This window comes from Microtus pennsylvanicus, chromosome 3 (assembly GCF_037038515.1).
Source record: "Microtus pennsylvanicus isolate mMicPen1 chromosome 3, mMicPen1.hap1, whole genome shotgun sequence".
NCBI classification, from domain to species: Eukaryota; Metazoa; Chordata; class Mammalia; order Rodentia; family Cricetidae; genus Microtus; species Microtus pennsylvanicus.
Window position 1 is genome coordinate 24357901 of NC_134581.1, and position 21902 is coordinate 24379802.

The 21902-nt window shown below is 40.5% G+C and overlaps 1 protein-coding gene across 3 annotated transcripts in view; it reads right to left on the reverse strand.

Moving 5' to 3' along the window:
- Cep70 (centrosomal protein 70) overlaps nucleotides 1-21902 on the reverse strand; it is a 55449-nt gene that overhangs the window by 14945 nt on the left and 18602 nt on the right. For all 3 annotated transcript variants that reach the window (XM_075964896.1, XM_075964894.1, XM_075964895.1), the window contains exons 7-12: nucleotides 14901-15070; nucleotides 13586-13642; nucleotides 11770-11857; nucleotides 11590-11678; nucleotides 9769-9843; nucleotides 863-968 (exon numbers count right to left, since the gene is read on the reverse strand). In XM_075964896.1, coding sequence (XP_075821011.1) covers nucleotides 863-968; nucleotides 9769-9843; nucleotides 11590-11678; nucleotides 11770-11857; nucleotides 13586-13642; nucleotides 14901-15070 — 585 coding nt within the window. The remainder of the gene's footprint in view (nucleotides 1-862; nucleotides 969-9768; nucleotides 9844-11589; nucleotides 11679-11769; nucleotides 11858-13585; nucleotides 13643-14900; nucleotides 15071-21902) is intronic.

The following is a 21902-nucleotide window of genomic DNA, read 5'->3' on the forward strand; positions in this document are numbered from 1 at the left end:
GCAGGCAGGGAAGGCATGGACGGTGGCAAGAGCTGGAGACTGGCAGGTGACACTGCATCCACACTCAGGAAGTAAAGACTGAACAAGAAATGGGGCCAAGCTATCAAGCCTCAAGGCCTGATCCCAGTGACACCAACAGGCTCCATCTCCTATTGGTTCCAAAACCTTTCTAAATGGCTGAAGATCACATATTCAAACACACATTCAAGCCACACCTCAATTCCATTCTATGAGGGATTTTGCAGATTTAGGCATCTGTTGGGGACTGCAGACCCTCAGACCCTGAATGTTCTGTGACCCCTTGCCTGTTGGAGTAGACAACTTGCTTTCTTATGCTTGCAGTGGCTCTGACACGAGACCCTCATGATGAGTTCCTCATGGCAGGGGAATGGTTTCTGGTGGGCTGGCAGCTGAAAAATCCTGAGAGCTAGGGCGTGGCCATATATGGCATGCATGCTCGTTTCTCTCTCTGTCTCTCTGTCTCTCTCTGTCTCTCTCTGTCTCTCTCTCTCTCTCTCTCTCTCTCTCTCTCTCTCTCTCTCTCTCTCTCTCTCTCTCCCCCTATATAAGCTGCCCTGGAACACAATAAAGGGGGCATTTTTGGTTCAAGGATGACCCATGTCTCTCTCTCTTTCTCTGTCTGTGTGTGTGTGTTTCAATCTCCAGTTCCTTGCCTGACTCGCGAACCGTCCCATGATGTACAGGCAGGTGCTACATGCATCCATGAGTATCAAGGAACCACATCCCCAAAGATACCAAGAGCTGTCTGTACAAACATTCCTTAACAAGTGATAGCAAACTGTACTGCAATTAAAATCAAGGATCATAACAAACACCAGTTTTTTCAGCAGCTATTCAGTACCTGAAAGTACCTCTGGTCAATTAGAGCCTGATGATGGCTGTCTTTGCTGGGCTCGTCTTTTTTCCCCAGGTCATCAGTCTTGTTTTGAACAATAAGCTCTCGTAATCTAAAGGAGGAAAAAAAAGTCAAGATAATAGTAAAAAAAAAAAATCTTAGATAGCAGATTAAAATAATTAAGCAATGAACCAGCTAGCCTTTCTAAACCTTACGTCTTTTACTTACATGTATGTTTACACACATGTGCAAATATTAAATATGCATGTATGTAAAATATAAGCCATTCTGTCCCTGGAAAAGTTCCTTCCACTACATCACAAGTTAGAAGTAATGTCTAAAACCATGAGGGTTCTCCGGACCAGAGGCACCCCTCTGGGCACGGGCAGAGTGAGAAGAGAGACGGCTCTCAGAGGAATGCTCGCCATTTTCCTATTGCTTTCAGACAGATTTGACGCTATCCAAGATCACATCAAATTCTCCCCTGCTGTGTTTCCTAAAAAACTGGGTATGACTGACACTCAGAGTCTTAAGGAAAAGGTTCTTTTTCTCCTGTCCAGGCCTGGATAGAATACTCACTAAGAGACTGGGAATCAGACCTCCAGAAGCAGTTTAAACTGCAATATCATTACCCCACTCAATCTGCTTTTCAAGCAAAAGGGAAAATAGACTGAGATCCCATATGTTCAATTGTACTTTTTTATTTGAAGGATCACCCTGAATTGGTCCAATTGTGTAAACTGTACTCTTACACTTTGGCTGTGATGTGTTCTAGTTCAAAAAGGAGCTAAAGGGCAAGGAACCTCCCATAAAGTATCCAAATCCCCAAATTCATGAACTGCACAACATAATTGTTTCCATCCCTTCAAATCTTCTGGTTGCTCATCCCAATCTGCAGCCTGTCAGATGGAGCAGACCCCTCCCCAGTGAGAAATGCTGTCCCCCACGGTGGCCAGCCACAGTACACAGCACATCTTTCTTCCACAAGAAATGTTTTCAATTAGGCGGATCTCCAGAAGGGACTCTGGGACAACCTATGTGCATGGCTCCCTTTCTCTGTCAGAACTAACAGACCTAGGAGCTTTATTGACGGCCCAGTTCAGCCTGTCCACACCTTTGAAGAGTAAGCCAACTTTATGATTCTGTATGCTGTTGCTAGAACAAACTCCACCACTTCTAGAGTTGAGTGGGACATGCCCACTGGAAATGACTTTCACACTTCCAGGGAAAGAACAATACCCCTCAACTTTACCACTGGTAATGATGCAGCTCTAATCCAATCCTAAATTCAATCCAGAGGATCAGAGGAATGAATGGATTTAAGGGTACTACTAGCTCTCAGAAAGTCAGCAAGTAAGTCCTTAACCATGCCCAACTGACTACATTAAGTCAGAAGGATAGGAGACTCACATGATGCTCTTCCAAAGATTTCAAGAGGCTATAAAATACATATTAATATAGAACCAGGGTTATGGGCAGAGATCATCCAAATGATAAGTGCCTGACTTGATTAGTCATATATATAACTCCAAAAATTGGTGATTGAACCAGGCAAGTCATTGAATAATTTGATACAAACTACTACACTGTTTTTTTTTTTTATAACTAGGACCAAGAGGAGAGGATAGACACCATGGGAAACTGCTGTTAGTTAGCTAGGCAGCTGAATCCTCAAGCAACACAATTAGGATTGTTAGGAATGCATTTCTTATGCAGGCAGGAAGGCTGTTTAGGTGAGAAAGCTCTCAGAGACAAATACCTTCCCCCAGGACCCTGCCCTCTTTGTAAGGGTGATCACTAGAAGATTAGATGCCCTCCCATCAATGAGGATCAATCCAGCTTGAGGAGTTCTGAGAAGTCTTTACAATGGAGGAAAGTCAAATCAATTTACCCAGAGTGACTGTCCCAGAACTTTGATGCTAAGCTTGCTGAATTGATAGCTCTTACCAGAGCATTAAATTAACACAAGGAAAAGAGTCAGTATGTATACAGACTCCAAGTACTTTTCTATTCTTCAGGTCCACACAGCAATATGGAAAGAAAGGGGGACTACCGAAGACAGAAGAAAACCCCATCAGACATTCTCAAGAGAGAGCCTTATGCTTGCTTCCTGGTGCAATTCTCTTGCCCTCCCTGGTACCTGTCTCTAAACTACTCTCCTAGGCATCAAATAGGAGAGGACCGTATAGCTAAAGGGAATGGGGGGGGGGGGGGGCAGATTCAGAAGCCAAGAGCTACACTGAGTCATGCCCTGTTCTTTGGGAGAAGCCGTGCTAGCTCCTAGATGATGCAAATATTCCAATGAGGAAATAGCCTTTGCTGCCATTTTGACTAAAGACGATGGCACTCCTGCTGACCAGTTGCTATAACCAAAATCTCTCAGAGAGTTTGAAGATCCCTTCAGCAGATGTTCTCACTTAGGAAGGAAAACACTCTACTAGCCAGAAGGCATTTAATATTTAGGCCAAGGTCTCTAGGAGGTAATCCAATAGGTGGCGCAAGGATGTGAAATATGCCAAAAGATGAACCCTTCAAACAGGCACCTTCAGTCCCCAGGGACCCAAAGCCAAGGACTCCATCTAGGAGAGGACTGGCAATTTTACTTCAGTGAAATGTGGGGAGGACCTAATTCTAAGTCCCTTTAGTTTTAGTGAATGCCTTCATAGGCTGGATAAGTTTTTCCATGCCAAACACAAAGGGCACCAGACATGGTTAAGATTTTACTTACAAAAAAAAAAAAGATTTTACTTACAGAAATAATCCTCGATTTGGGCCTTCTGAATGCCTCCATGTAACAACAAATCTGTCTTTAGGGCAGAAGTCACTGAAAGCCTAACTTAAAACTTGAAGAATTCAGCTTCACCTACATTGCACTTAGTGTCTTCAATTGTCAGGCAAGCTGGAGAGGATAAGCATCTTCACTAATACGGAATTGTGAGTGGTGCCAGGAGGAATCTGAATGAACCTAGTACAGGGATCGGGAGGCAGGGCAGGCTGATCAAGGCCAGCCTGGGCTACAAGAGCTAGTTCCAGGACAGGCTCCAAAGCTACAGAGAAACCCTGTCTCAAAACAACAATAACAACAACAACAAAAAGAGGCATTTATTTAAAGAAGATCATTCTGGAAACCAGATCTCCTTAGACAAAATTGCCCCTAGCTTTAACCAGGGGCATCCCTGACTATCAGGAACTAGCCCCCCCCCCCTTTTTTTTGGTTTTTCGAGACAGGGTTCCTCTGTGGTTTTGGAGCCTATCCTGGAACTAGCTCTTGTAGACCCGGCTGGTCTCGAACTCACAGAGATCCGCCTGCCTCTGCCTCCCGAGTGCTGGGATTAAAGGCGTGCGCCACCACCGCCCGGCTGGAACTAGCCCTTTTTGAGGCACTACATGGCAGGCCATTCCCAGAAACAGCCAAGCTAATTTTTCATGTTATCCAATGAGCAAAATTCCAGAAAATACTGTCAAGAACTTCAATCTGGGTTCTCTCAAGGGAAACAACAGATTCCCCTTCTTCTACCCTGGGGATGTAGTTAAAACTCCTGATGAGAAGGGATGTCTTGGTCACCCACTATGCGAGCGTTCATATCCTGTTATTCTATCCTCACCTACAGCAGCATCAACAGGATGGGTGCATCAGCAGGACTGGACGCATGGATCCATCACAGTAGTCTCAAGCCTGAGACTACTCCTCCTGATACGCCTAAGCTATCAGTAAATCCTAAAACCAAGACCAGCTTATTCCAGTTACTCTTGTGAGCCACTGGGGGACCTTGAGCTGCTCTTCAAACAACCACCTTTCAACAAAAGGTAAGTTCATCTGAGTGCAAAGCAGCAGCATGTGTAGGCACCGATGTTGCTGTGGCTTGTCATGTTGTGCCTACTGTAGGCTGTGGAGTCACTTTCCCATCATCAGGGTGACCCTAAAATCACTCTGTTGTGCTTCCAGATGACTTTTTTTTTAAACTACTCTAGCACCCACCCTCCCCACACTCTAATGTCCTACCCAGGAATGCAAAATTTTTGAACCAAGTTCACAGACCTGGAAAAACACAGGGCTTTCATCTGGAAAATAATAACTAATAAATGCAACATGAGTCACTGTACTCTAACTGCCCAGGTTCCTAGGTTAAATAACTCAAAATATCCTATTTACAATTAACTGGGCTAGGGGAAATTGAAGAGGATGGTCGCATAATGTCCACTGGACAAAGGTGGGCAATCCTCCAAAATGAGTCTCAGTGGAACTTTACTTCTCTCTCTTGAGTGTGAACAAAAAGGTGGTATCTGGCTATGTCCCCAAAGGAAACAGAATTCTGATTATTCCCAGGTCTGGCCCTTAGTCTCAATTCCAATGAGGAATAGCGTTTGGTATATGGGAAAGGGAACATTTTGCGGAGGGAATACATAATGAAACTGTCACACTATCAGACTTCTCCTGTAAGAAAACAAAGCACACACTGGAATTTGGTGCAATACTAAAGAAATAAAGCAGACCTACTAACAAGACCTATGATAACCTTGATATCCAAGAAGCATCCTCCCTAAAGCTAAAACAAAATACACCCATGCCATTAAAATCATGAGCGCAACAATGGCCTAAGACTCAATTAGATTTGACAAATAATAAAGTAATCAAATTTCTCAGAGAAGACAATAGAACACTCTACAAGATACGCTTAACAGTAGACAAGGGTGGAAATGACATCCTGGAGTTGGCTAATACCTAATAACCAACCATTCCAAGGACTGTGGTTGGCTAGCATGTATGTTTTCCTCTTCAATGCCATTACCTGAGATGCAATGGACACTCTTCTTCGCCACCTTCATTATCATGCTCTTAATTTTATTTAATATCTGTTTTAGATGCCACCACGAGTACCAGAAACACAGGACAACAAAAGAAAGCTATCACCACCAGGAACTACAACCACAGGCCAGTCAATCCACCACGGCACTGAACTTCCTGCTATGGGCTACTAGACAGACCCCCTCTGGAGGGACCCTGACTGCTGTTTTATAACTCCACCCGTCCAGTCAGCAGGAAGCAGCAAAGAGCAACTGACCAATCATGGACCCAATCCCTTGATGGCAGTTGGGGTTATCTCCTGAGAGGAGTAATGAAAGAAAGAGTTGTTAGGCAGATACTGAGGGGGGAGGAGCCCTAGATAATGTCAAATTGGCATATTCTAAAATGGATGTTGGATATAGTAGAGGAAGGGCAACCAAAAATCAACTTTTCTATTACAGCACACCTCACATCAGAGAAAAGGCACTTGTGTGCAGAGAGTAAAAGGCACATGGACAATGTCTCGATACTTCATGGATCCAGACCCCCAACTAATGGAAGCCTATCACCCAATCCCTGAGCTGTTATGTTGTCAGAGACCTCCAGTAAAGCTGGTAATGGAGGTGCTAATTGACTCAATATAAAGAAAACACTATCCAAAGATAACCTGTAGACTCCAGACTCCAGGGCCCCTCCTTTTCAAGAGTCTGTTCTCACCTGCTACTTTTGCTTTGATTAAAACATTAGCTCTGCTATACTTTGAATCCTTTACTGCCTTTTAATTATTTAATTGGTGATAAGAGAACTCGACCACTATACACCATAACAAGATTTGTGGTGCTTCTACCCACTGAACCATCCCACTAGTCCTTATCATCATCCCTTATTATTATATTTATGCTATATTGAAATTGTCTTATTCTTTCATGACCCTCCTCCCTTCATGCCATCTTGATGAGGTCAGGGACCTTTTCTATTTGGTTTATCATTGCAACCCCAGTGTCAGAAAGCCTCACAGATACTAGGAAGTACTACTGGGAATCAGATTGCCCACCAACAGGAGGTTATTCACTGAATAAATGCAACTTTTGCAAACTTTTCCCTAGACTTCTTAGTTCAGTTTTTCTCCCCAACCTTAATGTAAGTAGATACCCAATGAATCCCCCCCTTGTCCTTGTTTGTCTTTCCATGGTGACAGTGATACCATGGGGAGGAGAAAAGAGCAACTACCCTGAAAACTGAAACAATATACACTAATAACACAAGTGAATTAATATACACACACACACACACACACACACACACACAATGCATACACTAACAGTTTTCAAAATAATCCATTCCAAAGCTCCAAATTATTTTCTCAAGTTCTAGTCTTTTGAATCAAAGAATACACATAGATAATCTTAAGGAAGTAGCATCAATATTTGAAATCATCATTTTAAAAATACCCCCGAGACCTCACGTCTCAAAACAGGGGAAGGAGTTAAAGGTGGTAGATAGGACTGACTCACTGAAGGTTTTTTGACACTTTTAGTTTTTAAGTAACAAAACTCACTAAAACTTTTGGATAGTGCTGGGGAGACACTCAGTGGAATAGCACTAACCCTAGCATGCTCAACCCTGGGGACACACTCAGTGGAACAGCTCTTACTCTAGAATGCTCAAGACCTAAATTCAATCTTTAGCACAAAAATTAACATAAAAATGTTCAGATTGTGACTAGCTAAAATAGAAATATAGGATCTGCTATCTGCAGTTTCATTGTTTCTTTTGCACTTCTTCGATTTCTAGAGATAATTTTCTATTAAAATATTTTCTTTTCTTGCTGCTCTATTTATTAAATTGAGATGAATATAAAGTCAACTCCAGGCCCAGAAAGACCAACGTTATATGCACTGTCTCATATGCAGTTTCTATCTTCAAATCTTTTGTGTATTCAGCTTGGAACATAAGTGGAAGTCAGAGAACAGAAAGGTGCTTTATGAAGGTAACACACTAAAGGAAAGGGGCCAGCAGATCATAGGTAAAACAAAAGTCGAGAGGTAGCCGGGCGGTGGTGGCGCACGCCTTTAATCCCAGCACTCGGGAGGCAGAGGCAGGCGGATCTCTGAGAGTTTGAGACCAGCCTGGTCTACAAGAGCTAGTTCCAGGACAGGCTCCAAAACCACAGAGAAACCCTGTCTCCAAAAAAAAAAAAAAAAAAAAACAAAAGTCGAGAGGTGGAATAATGGTAACATACAGGCTTAATCAGGGAGGGGCACACATTATGGGAGAAGCAAGGAGGTAGAAAGGATAGATTACATGAAGACCCACATGGAAGCCTATTATCTTACAACCCAGCTTTTAGAATTGGAGGGAGAGAAGAATTACATATGAAATAAAAGAAGAGGAATTACTGAGTGTTAAGGGGTCATGTGAGGATGGGGTGGGGTTAAAGAGAGAACAAGTCAACTAAAACTAAATTTGTATGTAAAAGTCTTATAGAAGCCCACTAGCTGGTTTGAAATTACAAGTTAAAAATATTTTTAATGGAAAATAATGTCCACCCTGCATGGGTGGACAATGCCACTCCTGGAATACAGGGTGTAAGACATAGGATACTTTCTAGGAATTAAAGGTCAGCGAGGCCCCTGAGGACTCCAAAACAACACAGGCTATTCTCATAGCCCCTGGCTACCCACAAACTATTTGATACAACCCTATAAATGCTACTGTTAAAGACACAATACACTTTGGCTGCAGGACATACAGAAATAGATCTCAAACCAACCAAGAAACCTCCTAATGCTGGCTAGCTTTCTTAGTGCCAAAGGGGCTATGTACGCTTCTGAAAGAGAAAAGACATCAACAGTCTAAGCAGTGCTGGACCCTGAATGCTGCAGCACTGACCTACCAGGCAAGATAAGCCTGTTAGTCCAACAGCCTTCTGGCTGGATCTGAGGCCTGTTCCACAAGAGGGAACTTCATGTCTGGTACTTTAATCCTTGTCAAAAGTCCATGACTCAGCTGGGTGGTGGTAAAGCACACCTTTAATCCCACCACTCAGGAGGCAGAGGCAGGTAGATCTCTGTGAGTTCAAAGCCAGCCTGATCTACAGAGCTAGTTCCAGGACAGCTAGAGTTGTTACACAAAGAAACCCTGTCTTGAAAAACAAACAAAACAAAAATGTCCATGAGTCAGGAGTCATTGGCCTTAGGGTAGAACAAATGATATTGCTTTCAAAATGCTATCTAAACATCTATGTTTATATCTATAAACCTGAGATGCTCTCAGCTTTGATCAAAGCTTCTTTTGGCAGTGGGCAGCAGTCAGCGGAGAGAAAAGTAACTGGTCAAAGTGCTGAGAGTAAGAGACTAGTTCTCAGTCCTATTACACACCCCATGTCAAGGCAGAAAGAACGAGAGAGCCAGCCAACGATGGAGGGTGTTCTGAAATACTGTACTCGGCGCGAGGCAATCACAGCCATGGACTCACAACACTGTAGTGATAAAATAAAGCCAGACAAGAGTCCAGCACAGACAGGCTGGAGGACATCCAGGCCCCACTCTTACTGTTACTGTTGGCTAAGTTTCTGTGAGAGAGAATCATTCCTTTTGAGGATGTAGACACCAACAAGATCCCCAGGCTTCAGTGGACAAACCAAACCCATGCACATATGGGTGGCATAGAGGGTTATTCTTTTTAAAGCATAAAGTTACTTGGGGGGGTACGTTAAGGAGAAGTGAGTTATAGAGGAGGAATGATGCATATAATTATCTGAATGCATGAAATTCTCAAGAATATATAAAATAAAAATAAAGCCAAATCCAAATTGCTTTTAAGCTTTTAGAATCAGAAACATCCATCTTTATTCTATACTATTGTTTTTTGAGACAAAGCTTTGCTATATAGCCCAGGCTAGCTTTTTAGTAGTGATCCTTCTGCCCAGCCTCCACAGTGCCAGGATTTATAGGTTTCTGTTAGCATGTCTGGCCCAAAAATAGTTGTAAAGTCACATCTCTCAGCAACTTGGCAACTCCATGCCAAGGCTGTAAAACAACATACAACAGCTGATAGATATAAAAAACAAATAATAAAATACAGGGCGCAGCTATAAGCTATAACTTTGACAAAATGTAATTACTTGATGTTTTTCTTAAGGGCTTTTTCCAGTTTCTTCACTTGTTGTTTATAAAGTCTTAATTCATGTTCTGTGGGTCTGTAAAAAAAATCAAGATGAATACATTAAATTTATTGTAAAGGACAAAATTACTTAGCAAACAAAAATATATCTTGTTATATTATTAATAAACATTAAAATTATTTTTAAATTAAATTCTATGTGTATGGGCGTTTTGCCTGTGTGTGTGTGTGTGTGTTGTGTGTGTGTGTTGTCTGTAGATGCCAAAAGGCAGCACTGGATCCCCAGAACTAGAGTACAGATGGTTGTGAGCCACCATGTGGGTTCTAAGAATCAAACACTGGATCTCTGGAAAGCAGCCAGCAATCCTATCTGCTGAGCCATCTCCCCAATCCCTTATTTAAAATCCTTAATTCTTAGGCGTTTACTAGACATTTTGATCTATCTTGTATAATTTCTTATTTAACATCTTTATTTACTTCTGTGCTATTATGTAACTTGTTTACAGTAAAAAAAAGGACGGTTTTTGTCAAATTTGACATAAACCTAGATATATCTGAGAAGATGGAATCTTAAATCAGAAAATGCCTCAATAAGACTGGCCTGTAGGCAAGACTCTGGAGTACTGTCTGGATTAATGATTGATGTGGGAGGGCCCAGCCCATATCTGGGCCTAACGTCCTGGATGGTATAAGAAAAGTCTAAGCGAGCCACGAGGAACAAATGACTAAGTACAAAACTCCATGGCCTCTACTTCAGTTCAGTACTATCAAAGTTTTTGCACTGACTTCACTGGATGATGGACTATAAATTGTAAAATGAAACTAACCCTTTCCTCCCAAAGTTGCTTTTGGTCATGTATTTTAATACAGCAATAGAAACACTAGCTAAGACTCTCTCATATCACAGATAACTACTATCCTAAATGTACAGTTCATTCTTCCCAAGCACGCAGCTAAGTTCTTATTTTTGTCAGAGGTTCTCTCACTGGACTTAGAGCTCATCAACTGTCTAGGCTGGCTGGCCAGCCAATGAGCTCCAGGAATCTGTCTGTCTTCACGCCTTCTTCCAATGCTGCAATTAACGATACACACTGCTACAACTGGTTTGGCTTTTCACATGAGTGCTGGAGATCTGAACTTGAGTCCTCACATGCTTGCACAGCAGGCAGTTTTCCAAAGGGATAAACTCTCCAACTCTCATTAAAGTTAATTTTAAAAGAAAAACAAAACAAAGACTGAACCTGGGTTTGGGGAGACATCTAAGTCTGGTAAAGTGCTTGGCATGAAAATATGAAGACCAGAGTTCAGATCCAAGAACCTAAAAAGGCATATAGGGGGTGCACATTTCCTATCCTAGCACTGGGAAAGGGGTGCTGAAGACAGGCAGATACCTTGGGCTCACTGGCCAGGCACCCTAATTGGCATGCTTCAGGCAGGTCTCAAGGAGAGATCCTGTCTCATAAAACAAGGTGGACAGATCCCAAGGAATGACATCTGAGGCTGACCTCTAGTTTCCACATGTATGAGCACAGATGTGCACACTCAACTGCACACACATTTGTTCCCACACATATAAACACACAACACAAGAAAGCTCTGAATCTCCTCAAAGTTCTTACCCAGTTTATCCTCAGCATGGATTGCTATTTTCTCACTTCCATTGCTTGCCTAAGGAGTCTTATTCTTTTCATCATTCACAATGAAACACAACCAACCAGAAGGAGTACAGCATGTCAAGCACCTGGATTAAGTTCTAGAGTAAGAGGGCAAGAATGATTCGTTTAACAACCTAAAAGCTAAAGAAGAATTAAGTTTCTCTCACCTGTTTTCCAGATCTTTTTGGAGACTCAGCTTTTCACCTAACAGTACATCAATCCTGGATTTTGATTCCTTGAGTTGATTCTGTAATGACTGCAATGCATTTCACAGTAAAATAAGTAACTCTGCTAGGGGGTTGCTTTGCTTTATAGAAAGGCATTGATTAGTTCTCTGCTCCCCATACCATCAGAAGGCCTTTGTAATTTCGTGAGGCGTCCAGGCTTCTGTAGTCTTTTTCCTCTTCTGCCTGACTGTCGTCCTCTTTATACTGCCTGTGAGAAGACAACACACTTCATCATACATCCCTAAAGAAAACATTCAGCTAGCAAAGATTAAGTCAATCTAATCAGGGCTTAATAATTTAAACATGAATTAAATATCCCAATTTCCTACTTGTTCTACAGTGAAGAGTATCATAGCACAGGACCACCTAACCTTAGGGCATTCTTTTTACTAACTCTTTTACCTCGAATGCATGAAGACCAGAAAACTTTGTCATGGGACACAAAGGGGATGAAAAATACTTGTTGAAATGAACAAACAAAACACAAACAGAACATTCCTGGTCTTTAAAAACATATACTATGTGCATACTGTTTATTCCTTCTAGCACTTTCAATTCATAGAAATCATCAAGAAACAGTGTAGCATGTAAAAGGGTAACAATACAGAGTACGGAGCATACTCCACCTACCCTGTGCTTCGGACGTCTTCAGTCACGTAACATTCCTGACTACATCCACTCTTCCTGCTGGTGTATTCATCTAACTTAAAAATCCTTTCTCATGTCTTTGAAAACTCTGCAGTCTATCTGCAAAGCCGTTCTTCTCCCTTTTACTGCTCTCTCCTTCTGTCTCAGGCATTGTCCCACCTGCCTCACCATTATAGTACACACCACCATGCCTGACACTGACTTACACAGGCATTAACACACATTCTTCCCAAGTACAGTATCAGGACAGGGTCTCACTCTTACTCAAGCCAGTTGAGGATTCACTATGTAGCCCAGGCTAGCTTCAAACTCTCGGCTATCCTTTCCTTTACTTCCTCAATGTTCCAACCTCTACCTTGGCTACAGGAAGCTGGGAACATAGGCAAGAACTACCACACCTAGCTATATGCCATTTTTTCACTGACATTCTATCTTTGATATATTTAAATTTGCATAGCGAGGTCTTACTCTGCCCCACAGCCAATGTACTACATGTCCATATACTTTATGAACACACTTGCTCTCCAGTGGCTAAAATTATGTTTGATCTCCTGTAATGGAGTTGTGGTTGATTGTCACCACATCAGTACTAGAAATCAAACATAATAACATAATGCATCAACAAATAAAAGGAAATAATACTTACTTTTATCTAAGCAGTAAAATGCAATCTTATAGATCTTTATTAAAAGAAGCTCAACATGAAGTTGTGAAGGGGAACTAAAATTTGTTGGTCAGAAATGGAGAGTAAATATTTCCAAAATATACTGTATGCAAATAAGTACACTGTATATGGTGGTTTGAAAGAAATGGCCCCCAAAGGGAGTAGCACTTGTTGTGGCTTGATGGAGTAGGTGTGATCTTGTTGGAGGAAGTGTGTCACTGTGGGGTGGGCCTTTGAGTTCTCCTATGCTCAAAATACTCCCATTGTCTATTTGCTTTCCTGTTGTCTTCTGGTCAAGATGTAGCCAGCACCAAGTCTGCCTGCATGCTGCCATGCTCCCCACCACAATGATGATAAACTGAATCTCTGAAACTGTAAGCTGCCACTTCAATGAAATGTTTTCCTTATAAGAGTTACCATGGTCATGGTGTCTCTTCACAGCAACAGAAACCGTAAGACAGTATGCATACATGAAATTCTTGAAGGATAAAAATATTATATTTGAAAAAGAATTTCATAATGATATATAGACTTCCAGAATATAAAGTCTCAAAAGCTATAGAAACTTAACTTGTTCCTGGATAATATTTATCATGAATTACTTTAAAATTATATTATTTATACCTTTGTGTACGGAGTTTTCGAAGTTTAGATTCATAGTAATCAATTAGACAAAGCAATCTGGAAAACAAAAAATATATTCAATTATTTTCAAAACGTAGTATCTGCTATTCTTTCACATAATTTCAAGTTATTATGACAAAAGTAAACACAGACTAGAGATAGAGAGATTCCTTAGCAGTTAAGAGAACACACTGCAGGGCTGGAGAGATTGCTCAGTGGTTTAGATCGATGGCTGTTCTTTTACAAGACCAGCTTTGATTTCTAGTACCTACATGGTGGCTTACAATCATCCACAACTCCATTCCAGGACATCAAACACTTTCTGATGGCCTCCACAGGTACCAGACTCACATCACTACATACACGTGCATATAGGCAAAATACTCATACATGGAAAAAATTTTGAGATTAGCCGGGTAGTGGTGGCACATGACTATAATCCCAGTACTTGGGAGGCAGAGGCAGATGAATCTATGTGAATTTGAGGCCAGTCTGGTCTCCAGAGTGAGTTCCAGGACAGTAAAGGAGGTTATAACAGAGAAACCCTGTCTCAAAAACAAAACAAAACAAAACAAAAGATGTACGTGTGTGTGTGTGTGTGTGTGTGTGTGTGTGTGTGTGTGTGTGTGTGTGCGCGCGCACACAATTTGTGTTCAAGTGCCGAAGGAGGCCAGAAGAGGGTACCTGATCCCCTGGAGCTAGATGATTGTGATCTACCATTTGGGTGCTGGAAAGAGAAACCAGGCTCTCTGCAAGAACAGAAAGTACTCCCAACCTTCAGTCCTAAAAAACTAACTAACTAACTAACTAATTAACTAACTAACTAAGTAAATAAAGTGTATACTGCTGTTGCAGAGGACCCAAGTTCAGTTCCCAGCACCTTCTATAACTCCAGCTCCAGAGGCTTTCAATGCCTCTGGAAGTATCTGCACTCACAAGCCCATAAATACATTATTGAAAATAAAATCTTTTAAAAAGTAAGTACAGACTGTATGGCAAACTTAAGATTTTTCAATCATTCTTGCCAGAAACAAGTCATATATATACATACACATATATGTGTATAGTTTTTCAAGACAGGGTTTCTGGTGGTGGTGGTGCACGCCTTTAATTCCAGCACTTGAGGCCAGCCTGGTCTACAAGAGCTAGTTCCAGGACAGGCCCCCAAACTACAGAGAAACCCTGTCTCGAAAAAAACAAAACAAAACAAAACAAAAAAGGACTTCTCTAGCAAAAGATAAAACCACTGTCAAAATAAAATCAGCTGAAAAATAATCAACCCAGTTCCATTATCATCCTATGTACTAGGCATTACTGTTTATCCAAGACTGTATGAGGAACTCTCTTGCAGAGATGGGCAAACACTCTGTTTTGAGTAATAACACGCTCTTCTTCCTCTTTAGTTAATCTGTAGATATTCTTTTGCAAAGAAGCAATGGTCTCTTCTTGTTCCATTCGTTTTTTCTTATAGTGCTGGCATCTCATCTGTAAGAAGATTGTAAATCTATAATTATATTTATTCATGTAGGACATACATTCTATCAATACTGTGTCACCATCTCCATCAAGGCTGTTAAAAAACTGATGTAAGGAATATTAATATCTCATAAATGTGAAAACCTATAAAATGAGGAAACTATGACAACTACATGCATTTAAGATTTCATAATAAGGATTTTAAAAATCTCTATAAAGCCAATATAAATTTATATTTCAATGGTTTTATGAGACCAGGTTTCTTCATAGTCCAGGCTGGCTTCCAGCTTGTAATCCTATTTTATTAGCCACCTAATTTCTGGAGTCAACAGGAATGTATTACCATGCCCACCTTATATTTAAACTGAGATAAAAATAATAATCAGAAAAAATTATATTTTAAAATATTTTAAAAGAACCACAGAACAGCTGGATGGTGGTAGGGCACAACTTTAATCCCAGCACTTGGGAGGCAGAGGCAGGTGGATCTCTATGAACTCAAGACCAGCCTGGTCTACAGAGTGAGTTCTAGGACAGCCAGAAATATTACACAGAGAAACCCTGTCTCAAAAACCAGAGAGAGAGAAAGAAAGAACTACAATGGAAAATTATTATTTTTTAAATGATTTATGGATTACAAATAAGGTAGTCAGTTTGAACATCCAGGCTATAGGGGAGACTATAAATTCAGAATAGGTCCATAACCAGTATGTGCCTTAGATTTATAAAAAAAAAAAAAGACAAAACATAACATTCACAGCTAAGCACATGGTCATCTGTACAAAATGTCAAATTTATTGAAACTTAACAAGGGAAAATAGTCTTAGTTGCTGGTAACATCCCATCTCCTAGTGAACATGAAATATGCAGTAATCCATCCTTTGCCTTGGTCCTCCATGAAACCAGACCTCTATAGCTAAGTGATGAGGGTGCCAGCCTCCCCTCAATATGCAAATTAGTTAAAAATCTAGAAGCAAACATTAAGGTTGATTTTTTTTAATTACACACAGTGAGAAGATTCACAAGAATATTTTTGGATCCCATGTATTTTGACCATGTGCATCTCTCTATCTTTATTTTTCCTCTTCCCCACTGCTCTTTATTCTCCCAGTCTGGCTACAACTTTCAAGATGCATTCGTGTGTGCATACATGTGCATGCACGCACACACACATCTTTGGAGTATATCCCAGGAAGGGTATAATTTTGTCATAAGATAGTGCTAGTTTTAGTTTTTGAGAAAAGCTCCACACTGATTTCTATAGTGGCTGAGCTAACATATACTCCCTTGAGTAAGGGTTCTCTTTCTTCTAAAGTCCTCATCATCATTTGCTGTTACTTTTTTGTCCTAATGATAGGCATTGTGACTAGGGTGAGACAGAATCGCAATGTAGTTTTAATTTTGCATTTCCCTGTTTGCTAAGGGTGTTGATCATTATTTGTGTATTTATGGGTCACTGGTATTTCAATCTTTATAGAACAGTCTGTTCATTAATTAGCCTATTTATCAACTGATTTAGACTGTTTGGGCTTGTGTTTTGTGTTGCTTTTTTGAGACAGGATCTCACTATGCAGCCTTGGCTAGCCTGGAACTCACAGAGATCTTCCCGCCTCTGCCTCCTGAATGCTGGGATTAAAGACATGTGACATCATTCCTTCCTGAGTCCCTATATATTCCAAATAGTAATTCACAGCAAGCAAGTTTTCTTCCCTTCTATTGGTTGTCTCTTCATCCTGTTGGTTCCCTTCCCATGCAGAAGCTTTTAAAATCCACACAATTCTATCTGCTGAGTCTTGCTTATATTTCCTGAGCTTTTGGAGTCCTTTTCAGAAAGCTTCTGCCTGTGTCTATACTTTTAAGAGGGTTCTTTTTTCTAACAGTTTCAATTTAGATTATTAAAGTCTTTGATTCATTTTTGAATTGACTTTTGTATGGGGTAAGAGATGAGGATCTAGTATCATTCTTCTACATATGGATATCATGTCATCCTGTACTATGTTGAAGACGCTATCTCTTTTTCCAATGTATGTAACTGGCATCTTTGCTCAAAATTCAATTGGGTATATGATAAGTTTATATTTCTGGGTTGTCTATTCTATTCCATTGGTACACATACTTTTGTGACAGTATCAAACTGTTTTTGTTACTATAGTTTTGTAATTATAACTTGAAAACAAATCGTCAGCATTATTATTTTGCAATCAGAATTGCTTTTACTATCAAGGGTTTTTTGTGCTACTATATGCATATTAGGACTGTTTATTCAAATCTGTGAAGACTGTCAGAATTTGATGGTGATAAAGAAATTGCTTCTGGTAATAGAGCCACATTCTAGTCCTGACAACCCATAAACTGAACAGAAAGTCCTTCCATCATCTAGTGTGTTCTTCAGTTTCTCTTTTCAGTGTTTTAGTTTTCATTATATGGCTGAGGAGAAGCTCAGTGGGTAAACAATGCATCTGCCTGCATTCTGGGTCCCCAAGCATGCACGGAGCCAGGTGCAGCAGCACTCACCGACACTTCCGCCATTCGTATGGCAAAATGGGAAACAGACAGAAGAATTCCTGGAGGCTCAAAGGCTGGGTAACCTATGCTCTGCACAGAATTCAGTATTAACTGCTCACACAGCTTTATTATATATAGTACAAGGCAATATAACCACATAAAGAAAAAAATCATATCTAGACAGGCAACTTAAACCTCTGTATGGGGCACTGAGATCAATAATGAGCACTATAATTTCTATGTAGGACATCATGGATTCAATAAATTTCCAACATGAGCTTTCAACAGGTGAAAAAGGATCTCTATTCATGAGCATTATGACTCCATATGAGACATGAGCTTTGTATAGGAAACTGTGAGCTCTAAGCAGGGCAGTATTAGATGTGCCCAGGGTACTGTAATTTAAGTGTAAAACATCATGAACTTTATGAAAGGCATTATTACCTCTATAAAGTGCCCCAGGGGATGAAAATGCATGCAATATGAGATTTCTGTCAACACTGTGTGCTGCATATAAGTGCACTATGAGTTCTATAGAGCAGACTGTGAAGTCTATCCAGACCAATGTAAGCTTACATGAAGGTGCATTATGATCTACACTACTTCCTTCCATATGAGCTCTAAAATCATGAGCACTGTGACCTCTATTCAGGGCACTATGAGCTCTATAAAAATAGGCACAGAGAGCCATGTTAGGGCAGCTGGAGTCCATAAAGGACAGTATGAGCTTACAGATATATGTCCTTATGGGAGGCAAGGAGAAGCCACGTAGCCCCGCTGATGACAGATGAACTTTACCTGGTCAGCCATAGCCTTGTGGTGATACACAGATTAATAGAGATGGGTTGAGTTAATATGTAAGCATTAGCCGATAAGACGCTTGAGCTAATGGACCAAGCAGTGATTTAATTAATACAATTTCTGTGTGGTTATTTCGGGAGTCTGGGCAGCTGGGAAACAAATGAATGGCCTCCTACTACAAATTGGTGTACCAGCATGGGACTGACTAAATCCACATAAAACCTGAGGGGGCTTGGAAAGGAATTCTAGACAGGCAGACAGATACACACAAAGTTAAGCATTTTCTCCAGTGGGCTCTGTTTGCTAGGAGCAAACAGAGGCACAATTCTTTCAAGGGAAGGGTTCCTGACTCAGTGGCAGCAGTAAAAACTGTGCAGTTTCAAAACAGTGGCTTCCTGGGCTGTGCTGCCAGCACGAACTCCGGCTCTTTCAGCAGGCCAAGTATTTAAATGGGGTCTGTGAGCAGAGGGCTACAACTTGCTTAAGGGAAACACAGACCCACTGTGTGCCTGAAAATGGGGTTGTGAGCATGGCTCGTGCTTAACAGACCTTCGCCCCACCATCATGGACTAGGTGGAGCCAAAAGGCAAAGCAGCCTTAGAAGTGCTTGGCATTTTAAGAAATGCTCCTGGACAGAAAAGAATTACAGATACACAATAGGACAGATTCAGACATAAAAAATTCTAAACGAGTCACAGTGTTGGATAAATGTATGTAGGCTTGGGAGAGAGAAGAAAAGAGTATAGACAGTTATAAAAAGAAATACATGGTTTGATGTGGGAGTCTTTTGTTTTGTGTTGATTTCATTGGTTAAATAAAGAAACTGCCTTGGCCCCTTAATAGGGCAAAAATTAGGTAGGTGGAGTAAACAGAACAGAATGCTGGGAGAAAGAAGCTGAATCAGGGAGTCGCCATGATTCTCCCACTCCAGACAGATGCAGGTTAAGATCTTTCCTGGTAAGCCAGCTCGTGGGCTACACAGATTATTAGAAATGGGTTAGATCAATATGTAAGAGCTAGCCAATAAGAGGCTAGAGCTAATGGACCAAGCAGTGTTTAAATAAATACAGTTTCCATGTGATTATTTTGGGTATAAAGCTAGCCATGCGGGCAGCCAGGTGCCAGGAACGCAGCCCTACTGCTACTACTTCAACAATGGTTTAAAAAAAAACCAAAATAAGGTCTTTAAAGAGACAGAGTACAAACAGTCATAGACTAAGGAGTAAAGATAATAAAATAAATATTAAAAGGTAATAGAGTAAAAACAAGACACATAAAGATGAAATATGCATAGAGTCTAGATAATGTATATTATTGTGTTTTCTTTTAATTTTTTGACTGTAAAGGAGCTACATAACCAACATACATACTTCAAAAGTACCTTGATTTCAAAATTTGGGTCTAAGGACTTGTTTCTTTGGAAAAAGGTTCTGCTTTTGTTTCCACAGAGGATGAGAACCTGTGGAATCCTTCCAGACTAAAGTGGTTTTATGGACCAAACCCCCTGAAAGATTGCCGTGAACATCCCCCAAAATACTTTGCCCAACAAAAAGCAGGAAGCAGTTTGGCAAGAACTAAACCCAAATTCCCTAAATGATTGTTTATAAATGTTTGTTTACATTTAAAGGGGAATATGCTATAAAGATGGATACTTTGCATTGGTATGGATTTTGGTCTATTGATACAAGTGTAAGGTCAATTTTGTTATACTGTGTATATGTATTTCTGCTCTTAATTAAGGTATTGTGTTTGTACAGCTCATTTATAATATAATGCATAATTAAGAAATACAGGTTAATAGATAATCATCTATAATAGTCAAGTTTGTAGATAGAGACATATTTCACTTAGGTAGGTATTCTTCAGATCTTACAGAGACCCTCAGAATATGGCATTTAAAATGTTTTAAGAAGTTAGGACTTTTCATGACAATGAGAAACATCTGCTCCTGGCAGCGCCAATTACTTCAAGAGGAAGATAGGCATCGAAGAGGCTTCTTAAGGAATTTGCTAGCTATTTGGGCAAGAAACTGCTCTTGCCTGGACTGCTTGATGCTATGCTGTATGAACTGGACATACAGGACCCACAGAGAAATGACTGCTGAACTTGCCTAAAGGTGAGACGGTCCTCCGGGGTTCCTGCTTCATGAAAGAGACTGCCAGACATTCTGCAGGACACAGAAGAAAGTGACTGGCAAACTGCCAATATAGGCGAAACTGTCTTTGAAATTTCCTGTTTCATGAAAAAGTCAGTTGGATGCTATGGGCCTGTAGGCTGAAGATGTACAGTAGAACTTTGGGAGACTGTCCGATCAGCAAGATGTCTCTGTCAATTCTACAGTTTTGGAAGTTGCTTACAATGTACTTCCTGTTTATTTAGGTAATATTATATCCTTCTGGAGTCTTTGATGGAGTTGAAGAATAGTTATAGTTTTCCTTAGTTATGATAAGAGATAAAGTAGATATAAATGTAGGAACTGTAATTTTTGCTTGATACCTATTTTGTATATGTAATTTTACTATGTTAAAATTAAAACCTTCCTTTTTATTTAAACAGATTTAAATCTGTGATGTGGGATTCCCCTCTGTATGCTGTGAATACTACTGGTTAATAAAGAAGCTATTTTGGGCCTATGATATGGTAGAGCAGAGCTAGGCAGGGAAAACTAAACTGAATGCTGGGGGAAAGAAGGCAGGGGCAGGGAGAAGCCATGTAGCCCCGCTGGAGACAGATGCTGGAGCTTTACCCAGCAAGCCACAGCCTCGTGGAGATACACAGATTAATAGAGATGAGTTAAATTAATATGTAAGAGCTAGCCAATAAGAAGCTTGAGGTAATGGGCAAAGCAGTGATTTAATTAATACAGTTTCTATGTGGTTATTTCAGAAGTCTAGGTAGCTGGGAAACAAACAAGCATCCTCCAACTACATGTCCTTTAATCAAGAGCACCTTGAGCTATACAGAGGTACACTATGAGCTTTATAAAGGAAATTATGAGCTATACAGATACACTATGAATTCAACACAACTCTCTCACACACAGAGGGAGTAATGGGTGTATGTGTACCATAAGATATGTACTTGGGATTATGAAGTCTAAATAGATGCTTTATGAGCTCTATTCATGTGTGTTAGGAATTCAGTGGAGATACACTGAATTCTACACAAGTCACTATCATGGCATGGCGCTCTAGACAAGTTCACTATGAGAAAAACACAAGGCACTATGAGATCTGCACAAGTCAGTCCTAGCTCCATGCAGAGTCCTATGAGGTCTATAATAATCTTTAAGGACTATAAAAAGAATACTGCCAGACAGTGGTGGTGCATGCCTTTAATCCAGCATTTGAGAGGCAGATTTGGGTGGATCTCTAAGAATTCAAGGCCAGCCTGGTCTACAGAGCAAGTTTCAGGACAGGCTCAAAAGCTACACAGAGAAACCCTGTCTCAAAAAATTGAAACCAAAGCAAAACAAACAAACAAAACTAAAAATTCTTTATGTACAAGATGAAGTCTGAACTGGATGTTCTACCCA